General features: G+C 37.1%; 1 protein-coding gene and 1 long non-coding RNA gene across 9 annotated transcripts in view; one reads left to right on the top strand and one right to left on the bottom strand.

Annotated features, from left to right (window-relative positions):
- Nucleotides 1–21,766, top strand: part of NCKAP1 (NCK associated protein 1) — a 77,941-nt gene that overhangs the window by 23,173 nt on the left and 33,002 nt on the right. For 4 of the 8 annotated variants that reach the window (XM_087882079.1, XM_034428995.3, XM_087882078.1 and 1 more), the window contains 5 exons: nt 7,512–7,598; nt 7,782–7,838; nt 8,826–8,968; nt 9,051–9,141; nt 14,289–14,426. In XM_087882079.1, the coding sequence (XP_087738205.1) occupies nt 7,512–7,598; nt 7,782–7,838; nt 8,826–8,968; nt 9,051–9,141; nt 14,289–14,426 (516 nt within the window). Of the gene's footprint in view, nt 1–7,505; nt 7,599–7,781; nt 7,839–8,825; nt 8,969–9,050; nt 9,142–14,288; nt 14,427–21,766 lie in introns of all 8 variants that reach the window. The other 4 variants (XM_034428975.3, XM_034429000.3, XM_034428985.3 and 1 more) reach the window with 1 other exon arrangement.
- LOC117672330 (uncharacterized) lies at nt 1,180–7,844 on the bottom strand. The gene is made up of 3 exons (XR_004593175.3): nt 7,757–7,844; nt 3,565–3,631; nt 1,180–1,266 (listed from the first exon to the last, which is right to left on the bottom strand). It is a non-coding gene; the product is annotated as an uncharacterized LOC117672330 (long non-coding RNA).

The following is a 21,766-nucleotide window of genomic DNA, read 5'->3' as shown; positions in this document are numbered from 1 at the left end:
CAAGGCTCTTGATAAAAGGTGGATCCTAAATATGAAAAATAAATATTCAGTAAGTTTATTTACCTAGGAAAAATCCTACGCTACATCTATAGGATTTTTGGAAAACATGCTATAATATTAAAGATACAAGTTTGATCTTTATGGTCATGATTTCAGTTGGTGAATTGGATTATGAAGAAATAATAAAAATAAAAGTAAAAAAGATTTAAAAGTTTGAGTTTTTTAAAGACAACTTATATTTATCCACAATACATCATTTATTTAAATATTACACAAATATATTAAAAAATACATTTGCATAACTCAAGCCATGTGAATTATCATAGCAGTAGGCAATGTATTACATTTCAAATGTTCTGTTGTTGGGGTGTTACTCTTCCCGCAATTCTTATGAAACATGAAAATTAAGGTGTAATCATTCAACAATATAAACTTGAGTTTCTTACTTTAGAATCATCCAAATGAAATGTCAGGTTGATTGACATTTGATCAGTTAAACAACCCATCATATACTGGCTACAAATTAGTAAATGATTATGCAAAAACAAGTTTTCTCTAATCTCAGTTAGAAGCTTTGTAGCAGTTCCTGTTATATGTACTCAGTTTAAATTTTGACTCCTAGTAGTTTCTTGCCTGTGGTAATTACTACTTTGTATGGGCCAACCATTGCACAGACCAGATTTACAGGTTATGCATGAAGTAGACAAGCAGCCTCAGATGTTCATGTATCCTCCAGCATTGTAGAGTCTGACCCTATTTCTTTCTAGGGCTATATAATCAAGGCAAAAATCATGGTGATAAGTAAATTTTCTTTCTCCATGTTGCTAATTTGTACTATATATCCCTTCCCAATTAAGAATAATCTTTGGTCTCTTTCCCATTTCAAATATAATGCTTGACTAAGTTGATAGTTTTACTGTGGCATGCTTAAGATGTTCTGAGTTGGAGATGTGGTGATTTATTAAAAGAAGTGAGGGAGAAATGAGAAATAAATACTTTACTAATATTTTCTTTTCACGTGGGAAGGAAATAGGGCATATCACTGACCCACCCATTCCCATAGCTCCAGAGTTGAGAAGACTGCTGGCAATAGTTACAGTAATGACCGACTATAAAATCACATTGAAAGAATGTTCTACTTGCATGACTTAACCATTTTTCTTTCATAAGGGTTGGTCCCAGAAAATAATAACCTTCCTTTGGGGTATAAAAAAGGAACTGGTAGAAGTGTTGCAGAAGTTAATCAGTAAATATTTGATTGATGGACTGTCAAAAAAAAAAACCCTTTCATTACTTTCCTTGAATTGTTACTCATTAGATAGACTCAACTATACCAGCGAACTGCAAAATGAACATCTTGCTATTTTAGAGATTATTAATCGTAGAATCTAAACATTAATTTCTGTAAGTAAAATTAACAGAAATAAAAGCATAAATTTGTCAAATCCTTTCAAAACTTAAACACATTGAATGGAATAGAAAATAATTCATTTAAAACCTAAAAATATGATCTACTTAAACATTTTCATTATTTTCATTTTACCAAGTTTTTTCCTGATATATTATAGTTAAGTATTGATTGTGATATGTTAGGAGCAGGTTGCTGTCCCTGAAACTTCTCAGAAACTTGCTAGAGATACTATTTAAACTGTTAGAAAAGAAAAATTATTAAATACATGTTAGCTATCTTATGTAAATAAAATCACATTTGTATTTTTTTTTTTTTTGGCTCTGCGTGGATTTTTAAAATGGAGATCCCTGAACATTACCTAGAATATATTGACTTTAACAAAAAAAAGTTTCACTTTGGAAAGATTTCCTTAAAAGACTCTAGAATACAAATGAACATTTTTAATGTAATATGTGTCTTTAGAAATAGAATCTGGATCTTTTGCATATTATTCATTGATGACGTGTAAAACGTTTGCTATACTTCTTACAGTTGAAGCTAAATTATGGAATCATGCAAAGTAAATAAAAAATAATAAGCTGTAGAATAGCAAAGCTGCTTGCAACAGCATTATATTTCCATTTAATTAATCTTTGTACAAGCTCCAGCTTGTAGAAGAAAAAGGTTCTTGTTTAACCCTGTAGACTACTAACCTGAAGATCTAGAATGAGGGATCAGACTGGTACTGTTATTGCATATGTAAAAAAACCAAAATTGCTCCTCCCAAAAAAGCTAGATTCATATTACAAATTACAAGAAAGCTGAGTAGAAAGAGAAATACTAGAGAAAAAAAGTAGGAAAAGCATGGCTTTTAAAAGACTTTTGTCCAACCCCTCAAAAGCAACTCTACTCTTGTTTTACATGACTAACTCCCTTCATATTTGATCCTTTTTCTAGCACTAATGACGAAGCGTCTGCAATAAAACAACTAACCTTAGAGATCACCAAGAACCCTCCTTTCAGTCCTGAGCTACACATATTCTCCTTTATTGATTCTTTTTCTGATCAGTTTTTTTTTTTTTGTGCATTATCAGTTAGCACAAATTAGTCACAACTTGCTTCATTTTTTTAATGGAAAATATTATTAACTCTTATTAAAAATTGTGGATTTAAGCATTTGGAGAGATTGGACTAAATAATCGGCAAGGTCCCGTCAATATCAAATATATTGATATTTTATAATTTTATTTTAATGGAACTATACTAAGTTTTCTAAAAAAGATAGAAACATCTTTTATATAAGATGTATTTCCAAATTATTTTTAGCTGGAATCATCTCCAGTACTTTCTGTGGAAACACTTAAGTCATACAACAATAGTCATCCATTGGCTAAGAAAAGATGTTATAAATATCTTAAATTTGAGTCCATTTTAGTATAGGATTATTTTTAATACTGGAGAAAACAGAAAAATATCTACTTATTCCAAACCAAATTATACAGGTTGAACAATATAATAGCTTTGCAAAATAAACATTTTAAAATGCATCTTTATTTAATCAATGACTATCTATTTTTCCTGCTTAGTTAATCATCTCACATTAGCTGCTTATACGTATTGACTCATCAGATATACTCCAAGTAGATAAAAGCTATGTAGAAATATAATATAGTCCTCAATTTGCAACCATTTGTTGAGCAATCATTCAAAATTATACTGGTACTGTACAAGGGGACTTACAATAGCTACACAAAGTTGTGGCCATCGTAGAATCCCTGTGGCCAGATGATCATGATTCCTGACCTGCTGGCGTTCCCCATTCCCCACTCATGACACCCATACATCCTCTACACCAGGGGTGTCAAACTTGTGGCCCGCAGGCCGGATGCATCACGCGCTGGCCATGCCCACCCCTGTTTTAGTGAAGGGGGAAAAAGTCATGATACGTAACGTGACGATGCGAGTTTGACAGCCCTGCTCTACACTCTTTTATGTGGGACTGCAGCTTTTTCCTGCTGAACAACCTGCACAATCCTGAAGTTACGATAGTTGCCAGGACTGGCAGAATTGCTGTTGCTAATTGGTACAGTCACATGATATCACATTTTGTGACCGAATCACTTACTGACAGCAGTCCTAGTTCAAATTGATTTTATATCCTAGGTACTACTTACAGCTTCTTTTTCAGATAATGCAACTTCAGGTTATCCATACCGGATTTGCTTCTAGATTGCTGTCAGTCTGAATAGGGAAGAAGAAAACCAGTTTTAATTTTCCCTTGTTGACTTTATTTCAGCTGAAAAAAACTGTCATACCATCTTCAGACAGCACAAGCTAAAAAGCAAACCACAATTGCCTTGCAACTATGCAGTTAAGAAAATGCAGTCTTTAAGTTTGTACAGATATGTAGCTAAACTGTAATTAGCCAAAACCTATGGTACTCTGTGAACAGTTTTACTTCAGTATCTGTGGAATTGCATTTTAGATTATCTCAATCCAAGTGATATATCCTGAGAATGGAACCAAATATGGCCTTCATGTTTCTTTTATAGTCTGTTTAAAACCAAAGTTACCTGTTTTTGTTTCTTCTGATTATCTTATCTTCTGAATGATATAAATGAATAAATATTTCTCCATGGTTGACTAAAACAGATTCCATTAATATGCATTTGTTATCCTTGTAAACCCTTCAGCATGTCTTATTTCATCCATTACTAGTAACAACTATCAACGTCAGTTCTTATTTATGCTTCCAAAAATGATTCCTGTTAATGATTTTCAGGTGCAATTTATCTGCATTTAATTAAGGTATTTTAGGAGAAAGTAATAGAGAATTGCTTGAATGTTTATGAAAAAATGGAAAATGATAACATTCTAATTGACTTTTGTGAACGGATTGAAAAACTGTATTGCCCTCATACAGGTGAAACTCAAAAAATTAGAATATCATGCAAAAGTTCATTTATTTCAGTAATGCAACTTAAAAGATGAAACTAATATATGAGATAGAGTCATTACATGCAAAGCGAGATAGCTCAAGCCTTGATTTGTCATAATTTTGATGATTATGGCTTACAGCTCATGAAAACCCCAAATTCACAATCTCAGAAAATTAGAATATTATGAAAAGGTTCAATATTCTAGGCTCAAAGTGTCCCACTCTAATCTGCTAATTAAGCCATAACACCTGCAAAGGGTCCCTGCGTCTTTAAATGGTCTCTCAGTCTGGTTCAGTAGCAATCACAATCATGGGAAAGACTGCTGACCTGACAGTTGTGCAGAAAACCATCATTGACACCCTCCATAAGGAGGGAAAGCCTCAAAAGGTAATTGCAAAAGAAGTTGGATGTTCCCAAAGTGCTGTATCAAAGCACATTAATAGAAAGTTATGTGGAAGGGAAAAGTGTGGAAGAAAAAGGTGCACAAGCAGCAGGGTTGACTGCAGCCTGGAGAGGATTGTCAGCAAAAGGCCATTCAAAAGTGTTGGGGACTTTCACAAGGAGTGGACTGAGGCTGGAGTCAGTGCATCAAGAGCCACCACACACAGATGGATCCTGGACATGGGCTTCAAATGTCGTATTCCTCTTGTCAAGCCGCTCCTGAACAACAAACAACATCAGAAGCGTCTTACCTGGGCTAAAGACAAAAGAACTGGTCTATTGCTCTTTTCTGATGATAGCAACTTTTGCATCTCATTTGGAAACCAAGGACCCAGAGTCTGGAGGAAGAATGGAGAGGCACACACTGCAAGATGCTTGAAGTCCAGTGTGAAGTTTCCACAGTCTGTGTTGATTTGGGGAGCCATGTCATCTGCTGGTGTTGGTCCACAGTGCTTCATTAAGTCCAGGGTCAACGCAGCCGTCTACCAGGAGATTTTGGAGCACTTCATGCTTCCTTCTGCAGATGAACTTTATGGGGATGCTGACTTCATTTTCCAGCAGGACTTGGCACCTGCCCACACTGCCAAAAGTACCAAAACTTGGTTCAATGACCATGGGATTACTATGCTTGATTGGCCAGCAAACTCGCCTGACCTGAACCCCATAGAGAATCTATGGGGCATTGCCAAGAGAAAGATGAGAGACATGAGACGGAACAATGCAGAAGAGCTGAAGGCCGCTATTGAAGCATCCTGGTCTTCCATAACACCTCAGCAGTGCCACAGGCTGATAGCATCCATGCCACGCCGCATTGAGGCAGTAATTGATGCAAAAGGGGCCCAAACCAAGTACTGAGCACATATGCATGCTTATACTTTTCAGAGGTCCAATATTGTTCTATGTACAATCCTTGTTTTATTGATTTCATGTAATATTCTAATTTTCTGAGATTGTGAATTTGGGGTTTTCATGAGCTGTAAGACATAATCATCAAAATTATGACAAATCAAGGCTTGAACTATCTCGCTTTGCATGTAATGAGTCTATCTCATATATTAGTTTCACCTTTTAAGTTGCATTACTGAAATAAATGAACTTTTGCACGATATTCTAATTTTTTGAGTTTCACCTGTATATTGACCTGACTTAAGACCATCTCTCAAAAAGAACATATCATTTCTCTCAGAATACTGTTACTTCCCATCCTCAATTAACATAGCATATTATACATACAGTTTCAAATCTATGGCACTGTTCATGAGTTGTCATAAATGTATGACAATCATGATAACTGTCATAGTTGTCATAGTATGAAGCTTTAAGAAAATCATAGCATCCAGAGGGTAATGTATGTAGCATCCCCAAAGGTAATATTGCTGAAAAATACTGTGTGAAAGCTTATGTTCACTGAATATTCTTGTTTTCATATTTTGCTCTTCCATATCTTCACCAATGTCTTAACATGCTAGCCTCTTGCTTCTTTTTCATCTTTGTTTCTTTTGTTGCTTGTGTTTCAATGTATATTGTGTTATATTGGCCTGGTTAAAGAACCGTTACCGTATTTTATGTTTGTATCTACATTTTATTTTGCATGCTTAACGTGGCTTTGCCTGGATATTCTTTTTTGGTAAGTTCTGAATTTTAAAAGTGTATTGTTTTTCTGTAGTAAACCTGTAAACTCTGTTATCACCAATCTTTCCCACATCAAGAAATCTGTCCTTCTTTTCCTCATGCTGATTTGTGCTCATAAATTGTTTTGCTTTGGCTAATTATCTGTATAACCAATACATAACACTTTTAATTTCATATTTAGATCTTCTGTGCCTATGTCACAGTTTTTGTACTAATGGGTACTAATTACCTAGTAACCAGGACTAATTAAAGATAATAGTCAAATATGCTTTGAATCATTGTCAGCTCTCAGGAAAAGATTGCAGAGAGCCCAGTGGAGTCCTCTTTTTTTGTGTGTGTGCATACCTTTGCTCATGAAATGTGTGCACACACACTGTGTATCACAGAGAGCTACTTGTTATTTGGAATGGGTGGCTGGCTGGCTTATATACACACATAGTTTGTGCTCAATATTTAACACTTTGGTTCAGCCAGAGATTTCAAGAAAAGAAACAAAGATCTGATTTACATGACATGTTAACCAATCTGACTGATTAACAGATACACACATGGTACCATCTCCTTTCCTGACTTGCTTGCTCTTTAACCATGGTCTGTGCATAAGTAGATAGAAAGAAAAAAATATCAATAATTAACCTTTTCAAATTCCAATTCATGCTACTTTGGAAGAACCATCCTTTCTGGGTTTAGGTAATGCTTTGGTCTTAAAAACAAAAAGCCACACACAATGGTTAAAGTAGATACATTTCATTGAAGTAATCTGTTTGATTTAGATGTCATGCAAAAAATGTTTATTCCATCCACCCTCTTGCTTCCCTAACAGCCAGCCTTATGGTAGATGTTTGTATTCACAGAGGGAGAACTCCACTGAGCTTTTAGCAGAAAAGACTGCATCCTGCTATTTATTGATTTTTGTAAAATTCCTATAAAATACAATTTGATATTAGAGCTATACGGTAAAATCATCAGTAAAAAGAAATTATGGAAAACCTGATTCACATGCTTCTTGCAATATGATTCCTTGATTTACCAAAACTAAACTATTGCTTATACATAAAAGTATGTATATATGTCTAAATATATATTTTTTCTTTAATTTACAGCAACAGCTAGCTCAGCTGCAGAAAGAGAAATCAGAAATTTTGAAGAATCTGGCTTTATATTACTTCACTTTTGTTGATGTTATGGAATTTAAGGTAAAGGTCTAAGTATAGATTTAACTTTCTTGAGAGGCTAAAAGTTCCCATTAAGTATAGATTAAATCATTCCCTATGATGTTACTTTGAGAATTATATATAGCCTATCATAAATTATTTGTTACTGTAAAATGCTGTGGTCTAATAAACAATCATACCTTTCTCTTCCTTTTTATTTCAAAGGATCATGTCTGTGAACTATTGAATACTATTGATGTTTGCCAAGTCTTCTTTGATATTGTAAGTCTGAAAAAAATGAATCTTTGAAACAATTAAGATAGAAACATTATGAGGGAATATCAGGGTTGTATTGTTGCAGTTATATCAAGCTGGACCTGTTTCTTACATTTTTAAAGGATTGAAAATGGGACATAGGGTTCATACGTCAAATTACTGTGGTTCCTCTGCTTAAATTACTGTTAAATAATGCTGGATCAGGAATATCTGTTCAATATGGTATTTAATTTTTATGTTTTAAAATTAAGTAATACAAGCTCTAGAAGCTGTTAAAAATTCAGGCAATGATCATTGATGACAAACTGCTGAACTGTGGAGCTTCCTAATGAATTTTGGCAAAACAAAACCATTGGCTGAATAGGTTAAACCTATAATAAATCAATAGGGTTAATTATCTTTAAAGGTTTTTCTTTTAAATTTCCCCCAAACTACCACAAAAATAAAAAATCCTACTTTTCTGACTGTTCCATGCAACAGTAAACTGATTTGTCAGGAAGAGGATGGAGAATTAGGATATCAGCTACTGAAAGAACTTTAAATTTTGTCATTAACTACTTTTACATCTGGAAGCCAGAAATGTATTTTCGAGATATTTGACAATTATTTTATTGGATGAGCTCACATACCGTCTTTCCTCCGAAAATAAGACCCTGTCTTATATTTATTTTTGAACCCTGAAATAAGCACTTGGCCTTATTGCCATTGGCTCAAAAGCCCGATTGGTCTTAGGGGATGTCTTATTTTTGGGAAAATGGTAGAAGATTTTGGCCGGGACAAGTTAATAAGTCAGACCAAATCTGAGAGCTCCAAATGGTTGGGCCTGTGTCAGTCACAGACATCAGGGTCAATGGGCATGGAAAAATGCATGAAGAGTAAGAACTTGAATGTGGTATGAGTAATCTGCCGTAAAAAGTGTGCATTGTTTAATCAGTGAATTGATACATTTCGCATAACCTTTTAAAAAGAACTCTCTTTGAATTTTAATTTCAGACCGTAAACTTTGATTTAACAAAGAACTATCTAGACTTAATCATAACCTACACAACATTAATGATATTGCTGTCTCGGATTGAAGAACGGAAAGCCATCATAGGATTGTACAACTATGCTCATGAAATGACACATGGAGCAAGGTATCTGATACACTGGGGGTCTTTGGGGACCTCATTCACTTTGCACAAGTATTTTTACACTGAATTCTTCTTTTGCTTTCAGTGATAGAGAGTACCCACGTCTTGGCCAGATGATTGTGGATTATGAGAATCCATTGAAGAAAATGATGGAAGAATTTGTACCACATAGTAAAGTATGTGTGATTTTTTCTGTTTGCTGAAATGTATTTTTAAAATTCAGTTAAATGCTTTATAATGTGTCTGTCACTATTTTCTTTAATGATTTTAAAATAATTAGATTGTTAATTAGGCCAGTTGCATAAATAGATAAAACTTTTTATTTGTCCCTTGTAAGCAAAATGTGTAAATTGCTGTGCTATTGTGATTTCTTTATGTTGTTTCCCTGACTTCTGAATTTGTAAATATTTTATAGTGAAATAATGTTCAGCCACTTATTAAGTCTTGGAATATAACCAACATTTCATAGTCATTATTCAATTCAATATTTTAGCCTTCATTGTCCCTTTTGGTATCATGTATGCTTACCACATTTTCTCAGTATTCTCAAAAATATAAAAATATATCAATATTTATATATTATTCTCAAAAATATAAAAATAATTATATATGATACTTTGGGACATAGAGTTTTCACCTTCTAGACTGTGCTTGCAGTAGTCCCATTAAAGAAGAATTTTACACTCTGCTAAAAATATGACATTCATAATTATCACTTTCTTACTGAATGCAAGTATGCATGGCAATGGTAATCATTCGCAAGCATATGAAGAGGAATGTTTAAATTAATCAGAGTTAATGGAATGAATCTTGAGGGAATTGTAAGACAAAAGGGAAATAAAACTCACTTTCCCTGCATTCCGTAAAGCTCTGTTAAAGATTCTCTGATTGCTGTATATTTGGATTGAATTTATAGTAACCAGTTTCATTCTTTATGAACAAGATGATATAATCATGTTAGCCAGCAACCAAATGGCTTTTAAAGCTTCTAATATCTGTCACTGTTTGTATTTTAAAAAGCTCACTGCATTTTTTTTTAAACAAACTGGTTTAAAGCAGTAACTTTGCAAAAAGGAACAGTAGGAGGTAATGAAAGTAAACAGAAGTGTATTTGTGATGGAGCAGAGATGTTAAGGGACACATTTGGGAGTTGTGTGATGCCAAGCCCTGGTTTGGAGTACTGGACAGGGTCAGGTAACCAAAGATGTTATGGAGTACAAGAAGAATGAATTAATGGCCTGGAGAGAGCAGAGGATTGAGTAGATGAACCATCTGGTTCTGATTGCTCCAAGTGGTTGGTGTACCTTAATAAGTCATAGGCAGTGGAAGCAGTTGGGCTCTCTGCTAGATTTAGTTTGTGTCTCAGAGCAGATGCAATATGAATCGAGAATGGAGGATATTATCATCTGTCCTTTGTCATAGACAAACTACTCTTTGATTGCTATGGAGTTAATTAGTACTACCAATCTTTTGTAGGATGAATGGGTCTATTCATTTATTCTCTCTCAGATGTCTAATGGATCCATCTGCTTTCCAGAGGACTCTTAAATAATTTACTGAAGCCCTGGAAGACAGTTGTGGAGAGGCCTTGGTTATTTACTGTGGAGACAACCGCAACCTTAGACAGGCTTGTACCTGAGTGACCTCTGCTTGTCTGTTGATCTAGGGGAAATACTGAGTTTACTGAGAGCTTCAGCAGATGAAGTGGCTGCTGGAGAGATGCATATAGCAATGCTGACCAAAAAAAAGTGTGAATCTGATCAAATAAGATAAGAACATAGGTTCAAGCCTACACTGTGGCAGTAACAGTGGCAAAATGGTAGTATGTCTCGCATTCTTATTGTATGAATTACCACCTAGTTGTCCTGTTCAAATAAACCACAAAGAATGCAATAGAGGAGAATTTCTTGGGCTGCTGTTAGAATTGGGAAATAAAATCACTCAAAGAGCCATGATGGTACAGTGGTCTAAGCACCCTGTTACTAACACAGCTGCCTGCAATTACTGCTGGTTCGAATCTCTCCAAGGCTCAAGGTTGACTCAGCCTTCCATCCTTTCTAAGGTAGGTTTAGTTTAGTTTAGTTTATTTGATTTGTATACCGCCCTACTCCCAAAGGACTCAGGGCGGTGAATAGCCAAGCAATAAAATACATAAATACACAAAATTTAAAACCAGATAAAATCAAATTAAATCATTTTGGCCCAGACAGATTAAAACACCCCAATAATTTAAAAACAGATTAAAATTTACATATTAAAAGAGGGAGGAGATTAGGCCAAGCCCGCTTGATGGAATAAAAAAGTCTTCACAGCGCGGTGGAAGGTGCGCAGATCCGGAATCCTCTGTATCTCTGGGGGGAGCTCATTCCAGACGGTAGGTGCCCACACAGAGAAGGCTCTCCCCCTAGGGGTCGCCAGCCGACACTGTTTGGCTGACGGCACCCGGAGGAATCCCTCTCTATGAGAGCGTACTGGCCGGTGGGAGGCTATTGGTGGTAGTAGGCGGTCCCGTAGATAACTAGGTCCTAAGCCATGGAGCGCTTTGAAGGTGGTAACCAAAACCTTGAAGCGCACCCAGAAGACCACCGGGAGCCAGTGCAGCTCGCGCAGGAGAGGTGTCACATGGGAGCGCCATGACGCTCCCATTACCACCCGCGCGGCCGCACTCTGCGCCAGTTGGCGCCTCCGGGTGCTCCTCAAGGGGAGCCCCATGTAGAGAGCATTACAATAGTCCAGGCGGGAGGTGACAAAGGCATGAGTGACCGTGCGTAACGAGTCCTGATCCAGAAAGGAAATGAAATGAAATGAAAGGTAGGTGAAATGAGGACACAGTTTGTGGGGGCAATAAGCTGACTTTGTATAAAATATACAAAAGTATGAAGGCTATTGCTTAACGCATTGTAAGCCGCCCTGAGTCTCCAGAGAAGGGCGGCATATAAATCAAATTTTAAAAAAAAATTATTTGGAAGTTGAAAATCTGCTACACAAACACTATAGAAGTGACCAGAATTACATTTGTTGATATGACCTGGAGCCAGGATCTGAGGAAATGAATTAGATTTTCTTCTCCAGTTGGCTCTTTTTATCTACTTACTACATTTTTCATAAATAATTTAATGCAGTACAGCTCAAAACACCTGCTTAGATTGTTGAGAAGATAGGCCTCCAGTTGCAGAGGAGCCTGCATGAAACAGATTGTTTGGATGCTTTTTGGACTCTTTCATGCTTGGAAGACCACATTAATCTCCCTCGGTAGTGAACCTTGGTAAGATTGGAATAGGGGAAGTGCAACCCTCAAAATTTTGCTTGATTTCTCAGTGGCCTTCAGTACCATTGATTCTGCTGTCCTTCTACAGTATGTCAGAGGGTTGAGATCTTTTTTTCCTAAGGGGGCAATTCCAGACATTGGTGGTGGAAGAAGTCAAGGCCTAGGGTGTTCTGTTGTGGAATGCTACTGGACTGGACACTGTTACAATCTTTTTAACATCTATATAAAGCCACTGGAGGAAGTCATCCATAAACAGAAAGTTAAGAATTGTTGGTATGCTGGTTTAGTGAGTACAGAAGATGTCCTTGAGGTACAAAGGGAAGATTCATTGCCAAGGCATCAATCAAATAAAAAAAAATTGAACCTAAGAAAGTGATTTATGAAAATTACTCAGACAGTTCCTCCCCTGCCCCTTACAAATTCACACTAAGATAAAAGAGGGAGGAAGGGAAACACACTCAGATTTGCAAGATTCTGTTACTATACCTGTTCTAATAAAAATAGCTTTAAGTCTACACTTAAAATTTATTTCTTAGTCTGGTCTACCTTATGGAGGTGACATAAGATTCTCAGTCAAATATTCTGTGCCCCCCCCCCAAACCAATTGGAACATTTGCTAAAGACTTGAACTAAGGCTTGGATTATTAATGTCTGGATGGTGAAAAGCAGGCTCAGTTCCCAAAAGTTGGAATGACTTTGGATTCAGAATCCATTTTATATTTACCATGGGTGAATAGGCAACAATATAAATTCAATAAATAAATAAATATTCCATCTTTAGTTCTGGATAGGATCAGCATCTCTTGTGCGGAACTGTTTCATAACCTGCAGTTCCTCCTAGATTCCCTGGTTTGACTTGAAGAACAAGAGGCAGCTTTATTTAAGGAGGACCTTCTCATCTTGTGTGCCAGTTACGGCCTTTTCTGAATCAAAATGTCCTCCTCATAGTTAATGTGCCTTGACTACTTTTCGACTACAGTAGTCCAATGCACTTTAAAGGTAAAGGTAAAAGTTCCCCTTGCACATGTGCTAGTTGTTCTCGACTCTAGGGGGCGGTGCTCATCTCCGTTTCAAAGCCGAAGAGCCAGCGCTGTCCGAAGATGTCTCTGTGGTCATGTGGCCGGCATGACTAAATGCCAAAGGCACACAGAATGCTGTTACAATGCACTTTACATGCCTTTAAAGATACCTAGGTAGTAGATGCAATCCAAAATGCAACAGTTATGGATGCCACTTGATTGTCCATGTAATGCCTCTTATTTCAGAGCTGCATGGGTTGGCTGGTAGTGCAATTCAAAGTACTTTAAAACTCTTCATGATTCAGCAGTTGAGTGTTTAGAAAACCAAAACTTCCCTGTGGTGTATGCTTGTTCAATAAGATTTGGAGGGAAGACTTGTGAACAGATTATTCTCTCATTGCAAAGGCTGTGGGGGTGAGCTGTCTCAGTTTCTCCCCCCCCCCCCGTTGAAATCTGATTAGCCCCAACCCACTTGGTATTTTAGAAAGCTAATATGTATGGCTTTTTAAGAGGGCTACAGAGGCTGGTGTGTTGTGAGTTTCTCTCTTTCCCACAGGAGAAATACTGTTTTAATTGGATTTTGGCTCTTTGTATATGAGGTGATGATGATACATTGAACATATTTTATTTGTTTTTGTCTTGTTGCAGAATATGGATGTGTAAGCCATTTAGAGTCAGATACATTTGGACTGATGTGTAAGCCTTTGTAATAAATAGCAATAAGTAATACTGTTTTCTTTCAGCCAGAGATAGAATGTGAATTTACTATATATCCCATCACAGCTGTTTTGACGCAGGCTTAGCTTGCCGGTTCTCTGGATATACAGGCACTTAAAAACAGCAGGGTGCATTTTACATGTAGTCATGTAAATACTACTTTTAGCATGCAAATTGGAGTCAACGTTCAAGTTCTGCTATGAATTTCTTAAACATGAGTGACATTGGATGTTTGAATCGGTGATGTTAGATTCAAATGTTATTTATTATCAGATTTTAAAATGTATATATATTGATTTATTATTAATTTGCGCTCTAGGCTCTTTCAGATGCCCTCATCTCACTTCAGATGGTCTATCCTCGTCGGAACCTTTCAGCTGATCAGTGGAGAAATGCCCAGCTCTTGAGCCTCATCAGTGCTCCCAGCACAATGCTTAATCCTGCACAGTCAGACACAGTATGTAACTCTTTGATTGATCTGTGTTATATTTATGCCTTGAAACCAGAAATAATTCCTTCTTTGGTTCCTCCTCATGCCATAGGGAAGGGGCAGCTCTGATGATGTGTGGGGAGGAATGGAGAACTTTCATCCACGAACCTTAATTATCCTTTGAATTCAGCTTGCTCGCTGAGTTTATATATTTTGCCTAAATGTAGGTTAACATAAATTAAGTGATGCATTTGCATAACATCTTATATTCAGGCAAATAACTATACTTATTTATAAGTCGTTAAAATATGCTTCTGCAGCCTCATGTGGAGAACCCAGGGGAGCCCACAATCATGAGCTGTTTAGAACCCTGAAAGCTCTCCCTTCTCCTTTTAACTAACTTTAATCTCTTGCCTCCTCTTAATATTTTTAACTTTTATATATACTCTTTTGTGTTTTAATGTTTTATTGTACAGAGTCCCTCTTTGAGGGAGATGGGCAATACAGAAATGTGAAGAAGTAATTAATTAAAAAGCTTAAAATACTGGCTGAGATAGTGACATGCTAAATCATAAAGTTTGCATTGCTCTTTTAACTTAGATGGGCTATCTTATATTAACCCAGTACTTAATGGTTCTTTTATTGAATAGCCCAAAGGCCTTTTCAAAAAAAAGAAAGAAAGAAAGAAAGAAGAAAGAAAGAAAAAGAAAAAGATAAAACAAACAGTTACAGAAATAACTATCTAAAAATATATGATATATGACATTTAAAATTTAACAATATCGAAGTTCAATAACTAGATTTCCAAAACTAGATAACCGAAATAAGATAGCTCCTCTCTAACTCAGCTCATCTTTCTTACAATTAATGAAATTCTTTTCGATATAACTGGCTCGTATTGCTGTCAGCCTTTTAAGATAGCGAGTAATAGCCCTTACCAGGGGAGGAGAGTCTGCCTTCAATAGAAATGATAATTTATGCCTTACATTCCAGTGGGGAAATTTATTTATAATTGGGGACAGATATTGTTTTCTTACTTCCTCATACAACCTACATTCAAATATTATATGCGCCGTATCCTCCACGACGTTTGCCCCACATATACAAGTTCTTTCGTTATACGGGATTTTCCGGTAACGGCCGAATTTGACGTTGGTATCTAAAAGTTCAAATCTAAATTTGACAAATAGCTCTCTCTCCACTGATGGCATTTCTAGATGTAAATATTTTTCCAGGGTAAAATTGTTTTAACTGCTGTCAGAAGCTTAAGGGAGTGATTAGTTGAAAGAGTTTCCATGTCCATTTGCCCATGTATATCTTTAATCCATTGTTTAACTTGCTTCAGTGTGTCACACAATGGGAACCCTACGCCATATCAATTCAATATTTCTGACAGCCGAGTTAGCCAGGAATACCTTTGAGGATTTGAAATCTGCTGTTCCTCTAGGCAGATTTTGGGAAGTCTGCTGGCTTCCATCTGAGTCATTTTTAGCCAGTAGGCTACCGCCCTAGTAATTGTGTAGGTGTGCAGTGAAAAATGTCCCAATTCAGCTCTTGACGGCTGCCGCCGAAGTGGAATTGTTTACTCCCAGCATCCTCCTTAACAAATTATTTTGAGTTCTCTCCAATATGGGGGCCTCTGTAAGACCCCAGATTTCAGCACCGTAGAGCATAATTGGAACAAGTTTAGCCTGAAAGACTTTACGAATTGGTAAAATCGAGGTTGGTTGAATATGTTTACTTAATTTGGATACAAGGCTTGCCCCAGCTCTGACCTTTTGAGAAAGGTATTGATGGTGCGGAGTCCAAACACCTGCACTGGAAAAAAACAATTCCAAGATAGGTATATTGGGTAACTTGCTCAATCTTTGTGTCATTAATATGCCAATTATGCTTTTTATTCTTATTGCCAAAGACTAAAACTTTTGATTTAGCTACATTTATGGCGAGAAGTCTCCACATCCCTATTTGGGTTCTAGAAAACAGCACTAAGTCATTGGCATACATTAATACATTAATAAATCTTGAGCCTATTTGGGGGCTATGCATCAGAAGATCTTCCATCTGCGGTGGGATATCATTTATATAAAGGTTAAAAAGAGTAGGGCCCAGCAGGCAGCCCTGCCTCACTCCTCTAGTTGTCGGTATGCTGTTTGTTGAGGCCCCATTTGCCGCATATCTGACTCTAATTGTCGTATTAGTATAGAGAGTCCTGATCAACAAAATAAGTCTGGGGTCCATCCCCATGGCTTGTAGTTTCCTCCACAGATGGTTCCTATCTATAGAATCAAAAGCAGCGGTAAGGTCAATAAAGGCGGTATACAGCTTTTCCCCCTGAGTCTTGTATTTATTAACTAAGTGGGAAAGGACAAAACAATTATCAATGGTAGACCTACCCGATCTAAAACCTGCCTGCTCATTTGCCAGAATTTCCTTATCCAAGCACCAGTCCTCTATTTTATTTAGCAGATGCTTCGTATACATTTTTGAAATTATATTGAGAAGGCTGATGGGGCGATAGTTAGATGGGGCGGCTCTGTCACCTTTCTTGAAAATTGGAAAAGCTATAGCTAACCTCCACCCTTCAGGGATTATCCCTACTTTATCGATATAAGTAAACAGTGCTACCAGCATCAGTACCCAAAAATCAATATTGGACCTAAAGAGTTCGGGAGGCAGCAAGTCCTCTCCGGAGGCCTTCCCGGCCTTTAAGGATTGTATTATATGTTTAACTTCAGTAGAGGTAACTGGTGTCCATTCCGGACATTTCCTTAATTCCTGCTGGAGAATATCCAGTTGCAAGACATTCGTTGTATTGTTACCGTCAAATAAAGCATGGTAGTGCTTCTCCCATTTTACTGCTAATATATCAGTGTCCATGAATGGGGAACGTTGTTTTAATATACCGGCTATCTTGTGCCAAAAGATCGTAGGGAATTGGGATTTCGCTGCCATTTCTACCTCTTTCCATATCCTGATGTTATAGCTACTTTTCTTGTTTTTCAGGAGGAATTTGTATGCTCTCCTGAGTTGAACCATATTTGAATAATCACCATCCTGTCTGGACCAGTTAACTTTCCTAACTGCGGCTCTTAGATTTGCTCTCAACCTATGGCAATTGTCATCAAACCACTTTCTAGAGATCCCATCTATTTTGCTATCATTCTGGATCATTAAGTTCTTAAGAGTAGAAGTTAACTCTATATAAGCTGTTATTGGGGTGTTGTCTCCGGGCTTAGATTGGGAAATTTCCCTCGCTAGCTGTCTGGCTTCGTCTGAGCCCAGATAAGTGGTCACAGATTCAACATCAAGTCTGTGCCAATATAACCTTTTGTAGTTATAAACTCGGGCATTTACTAAGATGTCAGTTTCCTCTCTTAAATGAGGCCTAACTTCTGAAGAGAGTGAAACCAGAGCCGTGATGGGAAAGTGGTCACTTTCCTCTTTAAATATAGCTCTTACATCTGAAAAATGGTGTACTAAACTAGAGGAAGTGCAAATATAATCAATAGAGGTTGATGTTTTGTTGGACGAGAAAGTATAGGGATATATATACCCCTCACTCAGGCCACTAAGTACTTGCATATCATTCATAAACAGCAGAGAAATTAACCTCTGGGCATATTTATTGGCCCTCTTGTCCATTGAGGACCAGGTGAACTCATTATAAAAATATCCAGTTGGTACCAGGCCTCGCTTAACATAGCTCTTCATTGAGGGGCCTAGTCTTGCGTTAGTATCTCCAGCTAATATAATTTTTGCTTGGGGAAAGCGTCCCTTTAATACTGAATCCAATTCATCTCACAAATCCCTTCCTAGAAGGTGGAGTGAAAAAGGAGCAATATATACATTAATTAAGATTAAGTCCATCCCCCTGAGCGAAAATCTAATAGGCAGAATATATTGGAATTGAGGATCTAAAGAAATTTCTTCACCCTTCCATCCCATATCCCTTTTGACCATGGTGGTTAGACCCCCAATTGTCCTCCCTCTTAAATTGACTTTGCCTGCTGGTTTATGCCATGAGGCAAAGCCCGGTAAGCTGATCTGTAGATCATTAGTAGTCAGCCAGGTTTCTTGAAGGAGGATGAGATGATGTGTTGAAATCAGTTTTATAAGATCCATCCGGTTTGCAGTGCCTTTCCAGCCAGCTATATTCCAGGATAGGAGGGAATGGCTAGGGACATAAGATGCCCTAGTTATTGGCCATTTGTTGTCTAGTCAATCACCCCGAGGCACTACTCCTTGTGTCTCACCCTCCACCCTTCTGGAGGAGGGGCCCGGAATTACTACCACCGCCTTCTCTGGAGTGCCAAAGGAGTCAAAAGTGGCCTCTGGTTGTTGCGGAAGTGTCTCACCCGTTCTTAAGGAAGATAAGACAGGTGAGGGCAGTTGCACACTTGGGGGAGGGTGAACTTCTGCCGCTACGTTCATGGTCTTTGTTTCTTTGAAAAGTCTTTTGCCTTCCCTTCTATCCCACTGACGGACTTAACAACTTTAGGCCTTGTCTGATCATGCTTTCCCTGTTCTTCCAACTTGGACAGCCTTCTCGTTAAACTGCAGGCTTCTGCTAGCGAAGATCTTAACAAGTCAAATTCAATTAACATTGACTTTTGCTCCTTTGGAGACAAGGAGACTAATTCGCTGATTATAACATCCTCGGGTTTATCGGTACTTGCCTTCATATGTGGGACCTCCCTGGTCTGGTCTGTCTCCATAGTTTCTCCGGATTCTAGAGGAAAGACCCTGGAGGTAGCAAAGTGGTTCCTAGATACCATTTTTGATGTTTGGTTGAGTCCTTGTAAAAGTGGTTTAATAGACCCACTCGAGAAGACTCTTGTAGGAATGACTTCAAATCTGAGCAGGAATCCTTTTCTTTTCATTACAGCATTCGGAATAGTATTGCTGTCAAAATGCAGTATTAGTCAAACACAATTGCTATGCTGGGGAAGTTTTTCGTATCTGAGTAGATCTATTAATAAAGGATCAGATTTCAATAGCTGTGCAAGTGAGAGAATTATCCTTTCCTTTGAAGTCCATTGAAGTTGCATGGAATTTTCCTTATCCTTAAAGCAATTTGTTTCTTTAACAACCTTCTTCCTTGATTAGGGTTGACATCAGTTCTTGGAATGCTTTGTTGTTTGGATTGAGATCTTAAACCCTTCCACTCTCTCCGCGCATCGGGAAGGTGTGCAGTCTCACCTTCCTTAGCTGCAGGGTGAGGGTTATTTAAATATTGAAAGATCCTCTCGATGTCTCTTTTGATCGATGTCAGTAGGTCATATATTGAATCTACTGTATGCGCAGTTAACATACTCTGAGTACAGACCATCTCTCTGAGGTCTGAATATGTTGGAACTTCTCTTAAACAGCTAGAAGTAGGAGAGGGGATAAAGCTTGAACAATCATCCATTCTAGCAGGCGAATTTAAATCTGAAATCCGGGAAAAAAGCTCCCTTTCTGTATCTCCCTCTCCCAATGATACAGTCGACGGAGACAAAGTTCGAAGTTCGGCTTGGGGTTCTGGATTACACCTCTCCATAAAGTCGTCCAATTTAAGCTGTTTAAGAGGCTTGGAGTAGTTAAACTCTGTCATAGATTTTGGGGAGAGAGAGTAAGATCTCTGCCTCTTACTTTTCTTTACCATTTTGGTAGATAATTGATCCAATATCTCTCAGTGAAATTAAATATCGCAACAATTTATCCTCCCTCAGCAATCGTAGTTAAAGTAGGCCTTGATGATGGTCTCAGCCGAGGCACCACGGAGGTAAAAACCAATCTCCTTTCCAAACAGCGGCTTATATCTATTAACCCAGTTAATATAGTGGTCTGGTATCTGGGAATATTCAGCTGCCCCAAACACTGTAAAGTGGTAAAACGGGGACTAAACCTAAACAAACAAATTATTATTAATGCCAAGTTGTGTACATTAATTAATTTTGTACATCAGTGGATTTTTTCCATATGTAAATTAAAAAGCAATCTACTGGCCAACTGAAAGACTGTCTATTCCAATATTGAGGCCAACCAGAAGCATTCTGAAGGCTTACAAATGGACATTGGAGACAGAATTCCCTTCTACTGTCAGGACGTATCTGAATGTATCAGATTCTGCTATCGACATTAGTAATCATGGATAACCCTGCTCTCAAATAATTTGTCCAGTCCATTTTTAAAGCCATGTAAATTAGTGAATATCACCAAATCAGATGGCAGTGAATGTTTATGGAGAGTCTCAATCATCCATGTCCTGGTTGCCCCAAAGGTGGTTTTCTGTACTTTCTTGGTGCGTGTTTTTTTAAAAATATTTTGCTTCTCATCCAAGAACTGAAGAAGCTTCTTGGATGAGAAGTAAAAAAATTTTTTTAAATGACAGGAATATCACCTTTGGGACAGATGGCAATGAATTTTCCATATTTTAACCAATCATTATGTAAATGAGTATTATTTTTGACTGTTCCTGTTCAAGTTTAGTAGAGGATCTCTGTATTATATTATTATGGGGGGGGGGTTATTCCCATTACATTTTTACATCATGAATAAATTTTATTCAACCTTATCATAATGGCAAGCACCGTGTTAAGATTACCTTCTCATAAATGCTTCTATCTCTAGTTCTCTTTATTAATTTTATTGCAAGACAGATTACACTTGGGCCATTAAGCATAGAATTGTGATTTCTATATTGTGGATGTTAAATGATTAAATTACAGAATCAAAGTAAATAACAAATTGTTAGGCTATAAATAGTGCTTGCTTATTTTTTTTTCATTCCACATATCTACATACTGTGTTTATATATGCAATAAGTATATTTAGTTATGCTTCGTTGGACAGCACTAATCTATTAGAATTATGTCTGCGGCTATCGTAGTTGGCAAAATTGTGGTGATTAAGTCATTATATACTTCCAAGGGGCTCCCAAGAGAATCATCAGAAGAGTTAGCTCATCCTTAAATACAGGTTAGAAAGTATGTCTCTGAGTTCAAATTGAATAGTAAGTATTAAAGGTCTTCACAATTCTAAATCAGGAGAGCTTTTAGCGTATTTATATGTAGTGGTTAGATCATAACAACATGTGTGCTTCTATTAAACTACCTTACTCCCTTCCCACTGCCTTGTAGAATTATAGCTAAACTGTCCTGATACTATATTTTGATCATGCCAGTCCAAAACTAAGGTATTGTAACAGTCATTACATTTAAAGCAAAATATAGATTAAGCCATTTTAGCTTAATCTGTATTTAAAAAAATACACTTTAAACCATTTTTATAATCCTGAATTATCTGTACATTATATTTTCCTGAAAGACTGCTTTTCTTTAAAATGTAAGTAGTTCTTAGATGAAAACGAATCTTACATTAAC

The sequence above is a fragment of the Pantherophis guttatus genome, chromosome 1, assembly GCF_059756535.1.
Source record: "Pantherophis guttatus breed Tessera chromosome 1, ASM5975653v1, whole genome shotgun sequence".
NCBI classification, from domain to species: domain Eukaryota; kingdom Metazoa; phylum Chordata; class Lepidosauria; order Squamata; family Colubridae; genus Pantherophis; species Pantherophis guttatus.
This window is presented reverse-complemented; position numbering and strand designations above follow the sequence as displayed.